Source organism: Schistosoma mansoni, chromosome 4 (assembly GCF_000237925.1).
Source record: "Schistosoma mansoni strain Puerto Rico chromosome 4, complete genome".
Classification (NCBI taxonomy): domain Eukaryota; kingdom Metazoa; phylum Platyhelminthes; class Trematoda; order Strigeidida; family Schistosomatidae; genus Schistosoma; species Schistosoma mansoni.
In genome coordinates, this window is record NC_031498.1 from 14,556,637 (window position 1) to 14,561,698 (window position 5,062).

The 5,062-nt window shown below is 31.8% G+C and overlaps 1 protein-coding gene and 2 non-coding genes across 3 annotated transcripts; 1 reads left to right on the top strand and 2 right to left on the bottom strand.

The window, feature by feature from the left end:
• Positions 1-403: 403 nt before the first annotated feature.
• On the bottom strand, positions 404-469 carry Smp_tRNA_01367_Gln_TTG.1.1. The gene has a single exon. It is a non-coding gene (tRNA).
• A 109-nt stretch (positions 470-578) lies between these two features.
• On the top strand, positions 579-644 carry Smp_tRNA_02295_Gln_TTG.1.1. Its single transcript has one exon. It is a non-coding gene (tRNA).
• A 2,154-nt stretch (positions 645-2,798) lies between these two features.
• On the bottom strand, positions 2,799-4,601 carry Smp_053520 (homeobox protein aristaless-related; the record flags this gene model as incomplete). The annotated part of the gene is made up of 2 exons (XM_018796922.1): positions 2,799-4,253; positions 4,590-4,601. 2 exons carry the CDS (start codon positions 4,599-4,601, stop codon positions 2,799-2,801), a joined length of 1,467 nt encoding a protein of 488 aa, XP_018652015.1.
• Positions 4,602-5,062: the final 461 nt, after the last annotated feature.

Here is a 5,062-nt window from a genome sequence, read left to right on the forward strand (position 1 = left end):
CTGATGTAATATTCATATTAACGGTTAATCTTTCCACATGCTTAATACATAATCCGTAAAAAATATTCGCTTGCTAAACAGGACAAGTGGAATATGGTGTTGATAAAATAAAATATTTTGTAAATTATAATTAACAAGCTTTTGTTTATCAACAATCTATTCAATTCACTTAGTATTGTTTGTTCGAATCTTCCCATCGATTTGTTAGGACTGCAACTGGTCAGTCTCTAATTGGCATATGTGCATACTGTGCGTATTGCCTCGATATACCTTAATTCACAAGCATGGGTAAGCAGAGATGGATAGTGGCTAGCAGTGGAATCCAGGACGCGCGTTTCGTCCTATTTGGGACTCGTCAGCTGGATGTACCTGCATTTCAGAGTTGATGTTCACTCTGGGACTCGAACCCAGTACCCTCGCTTCAAACGCCATCGCGTTATCCACTCGGCCACTGAGTCCTGATAGCCAATTAGAGACTGACCAGTTGCAGTCCTAACCTATCGATGGGAAGATTCAAACAAACAATACTAAGTGAATTCAAACTTCACCCCATCGCACAAGCAAGTGGCTATCAGGACTCAGTGGCCGAGTGGATAACGCGATGGCGTTTGAAGCGAGGGTACTGGGTTCGAGTCCCAGAGTGAACATCAACTCTGAGATGCAGATACATCCAGCTGACGAGTCCCAAATAGGACGAAACGCGCGTCCTGGATTCCACTGCTAGCCACTATCCATCTCTGCTTACCAATCTATTCAATGTTTAAACATAATGTTTACCAAGAAGAAAATGATAGTCAAATCAATTTCCTAAACGTTTAATTTATTACAACTGTTTTTTACTTGTAATTATTACATCACACCCTGTGTGTGGTTACTAAGCTGAGTTTTGTAATTCAATTTTATGTAAGGTAAGTATCGTATATTGAGTGCTTATAATTTTAGCAGTATTTATCATTCACCAAAGTGTCAGGATCTTGGGAAGCATAATTGATAAACAAGGAGGATCGGATGCAGATGTAAAGGTGAGGATTAGCAAAGCAAGGGCAGCATTTCTACAATTGAAGAACATATGGAACTTAAAACAACTCTCAACTAATTTCAAAGTGAGAATCTTCAACACTAACGCCAAGACAGTCCTATTATACAGAGCTGAAACGTGAAGAACTACTACATCCATCATCAAGAAGGTACAAGTACAAGGTGTTGGAAGTGGATCGAACATACGTTAAGGAAATCACCAAACTGCATCACGAGGCAATACCTAACTTGGAATCCGAAAGGGAAGTGGAAAAGAGAAAGGTCAAAGAACACATTACACCAGGAAATAGAAGCAGATATGAAAGGATGAACGTTAACTGGAAAGAACTGGAAAGGATTGCCCATGACAGAGTTGGATTGAGAATGCTGATGTGCGGCCTGTGCTCCTCCACGAGGGGTAACAGGCGTAAGTAAGTATGTAGATAAGTAGGTAAAGTGTCAGGATCTTTAAGCTATTTTATGCCAACAAAATAATCATTCTAAACGATGCGATGTAAGCAAACCACTGAAATCAAGTACTGAAAAGCATTATAACAAACAACTACTTTTATAGATAGCTGATAGTCAAATGGAAAATATCATCGAGAATAAATAGCACCAGCGATATCATTTTAAAATGTCGTGTAATGTTGGATTTCGAAATGCTTTTTTTATTGTTGTTGAGTTATTCTTCATATTCTATAGTCCATTGTAGTTTATCAGTCCATTCTAATATATAACTTAAAATTTCCTCACTAGGGAATTTTTTAGAGAGAACATAAATCTGTGATTCTCATAGACATAAGAAAGGGCAGAAGCTATATACTCTAATTGTAAGAAGCTGCTATAACACAGTTGAACCATAGATAGATATCAGTTGGTTAATATGAGAAGAAATAACAAATACGGTAAAAGTACCATGGAAAATATTTCTAATAGAGTTCACCACTAATATCTAAAATGTTAGTGTAAATCAGAGCATCATGAGTCTAATATACACATACAATTAATGGTAAGAATAATTTTTGTAGAGGAAATACATTTAGTTATCCTTGATTTTATTTTTGTCTCATGCAATTATACTTCATTTGTTACTATGTTCAATTTCTTAGACACCTTTGTTTTATATTGCAAAAACTCCTATTTAGGATTATTGGTGAAACAGATTAAAAACTGTCTTTACAAAAGTTTGTAGGTATCATTAGCAAGGTTTGACTTGAGCATTCTCTGAAGAAGTGACTTTCACTGATTCACGAAAGATCAGAAAATTCAATTTTTCTACTAATTGGGATATTACAAATGCATTATTTTTTTATTATCCTTATGATATTTTCCTTAAGAGTTGGAAATGTTGAAAGTTAGGTGGTGAACACATCAAATAATATTTTTCACACTCATAATACACATTAAAAATCTGTAATTAGTCTATAAAAATGAATCTATTAGAGTGAGGTGTATTGGACAAATGGATTATCCTGTAGGCCTCAAGTCAATATCCGCTTTAAAACTATCCAACTCATTTCAATCGATGCGCAAAGATTTTTTAGAGATCCCATATTTCTCTTTATTACTGTACATGAATAGAATTTCAATGGTAACTATTAACAATACAATCAGAACATTGTTAAAAGTCAAGAACTCTTAAAAGATATTTGTATTTAGTTTTTTTGAATAAGCAATATTCATCAATTTATATGAAAGAAAAAAAGCATAAATAAAACAAAGAAGGCTACAAACTCACTAATAATATTATAATACTTCCATTGATTAAATCATTTAAACTAGATGAATATCTTACTATCAGTGGAATTTTGTCCATCATAGAAATTAGTCATTTGTTTATTAACTAACCAGTTAGATTCTTTTAATTCTGTTGAAAAATTCCATCTTAAATTAGATTTTAAATTTTCATTCTTAATGTTATTAATGCTGTTATTAGTAGGAGAGATAGATGTATCTCCATTCATTGAAGTATTCACAAGTTGATGATTATCAATGAAAGTATTATTCAAATATAAGGAATTGGTTAATTCTGTTGAATTCCAAAATGTATGATTATTTTTAATAGGAGTATTAGTTGTTGTTATTGCTGTTTCAAGTGGATCATGTACATCATTCTTTTTTATATTAGTTTGATTAGTTACTAATTGACTATTATGATCTCTATGTTCAGATATTGAGTAACAGTTAAGATTTACTTCATTATTGTTTTTATTTTTAGCATCATTTTGAGCATTTGATGACCACTCAATACTAGATGGTGGCGATGAGGAATACTTTCTCTGTCGATCTGTTAGGATATCATTGGTAGAAAAAGGATTTTTTACAGGATGACGCTTGATATCTGTAATATAATGCCATCTTTCATGCATAGAACTTGCATTGCAATCAGTTGAATTGTGTTGTTGTTGATAATGATGGTGTTGGTGATCCTGATTCAATTCGTCAATATGTTGAATATATCCAGATTTGTTTATAATTGGCAAAGATAAATCCGAATTTATATTTGATGATTTATGAAAAACGTTAAATTGATCTCTAAATAAATGTTTACTATCGAATTTCTCGTTATCCAATGAATTTATAGACGTTATTAAATCAGATTCATGAGATGGTTTCCTACTTATTTCATTGTAATTTATACCAGATTTTGCTAACTTATTCAAGGTTAATGATAAATATGGATGTGATTCATAAAACTGTTTAGAATGATGAATTAAATTCGATTCATAATTATTGAAATTTGTACTGATTGAATGTTGTTGATCAAATATACCTGCAATATGTCGAGTATCAACAGTACTAGGAGTAGGAATAAATGAAGATGAATTAGATCCTAAAAAGAAATTGGTATATTTATTTGTATTTTCGTTATTCACATATTTATTTAAATGATTTTGTGTTGTAGTTAAATGATTACCATTTAAATTAGTACCAGCAGTAACAGCTGCAGCCATAGCGCATGCAGCCGCAGCGGCAGCAAAAACCGCTGTTGATGTTGATGAATTGTTATTATTATTATTAGTATTAGTTGTAGATAAATCATTTTGTTCTGAAAAAGACAAATGTAAGCTTAAATCATTTGATCCATTGATTATACTACCACTTCCACCTAAACGTTCACGTTTACGCCATTTAGCACGTCTATTTTGAAACCAAACTTGTACTCGAGCTTCTGTTAATCCAGTTCTCAATGCTAATTGCTCACGAGCATAAACATCGGGATAATGAGTTTTCTGCAAAAAGATTTTTAAAAAAATAATAATTTTAAAAATTCAGATTACACCAAAAAAATCCATAATCATGAAGTAAATGTATTGAGATAATTTTGGCTTTTATATTCATAACTACGTGATACGATTTTTTTAAAATTTGTTAACATGCAACAAATAACAGAAGGGGGTTTTGTGGACGAAACGGCTGTCCAGTGCTTCCAGGTTTTCCATGGTGGTCTAGCTTCAATTGACTCATGATCTTAACTATATATAATAAATATCCTAATTGGTAATCTATTAGGAATACTATAGATGAATTTAACAGGTCTGTCGAAATCTCAGTAAAACATTTCTTACCCTGTACTTCATTAATAAAAAGATTATTTTTGGCTATATCCCAATGAGTAGAAAAATTGTATTTCTGACGTTTCGTAACTTAGTGTAAACCACTTCTTTGGAGTAAATAAAGTGGCTTATATTAAGTCATGAAACGTCAAAAATACAAGTTTTCTACTCAATGGGATATAACAAAAATATATTTATTATTAACTTTCTATCCAACCCTTAATATATTTGAAACTATCAAGTTCAACCTTGGCATTGATACCTATAAACTTTGCTTCATTGTTCTTGTGTATTGAACAATTAATGGTAATAACGGAAAATTAATACATCATGTCATGCTGGAATTGAGATTATACAGTTTTAATAATTTGTACATGAATGAAAACAATCTTTTGATTCTTTTCAGAGTAGTACATAACCAATTGGTAAGTATGAATTCATAATGATTACCTTAATAGTTTTTTTGGAATTAACTAGTGAAATAT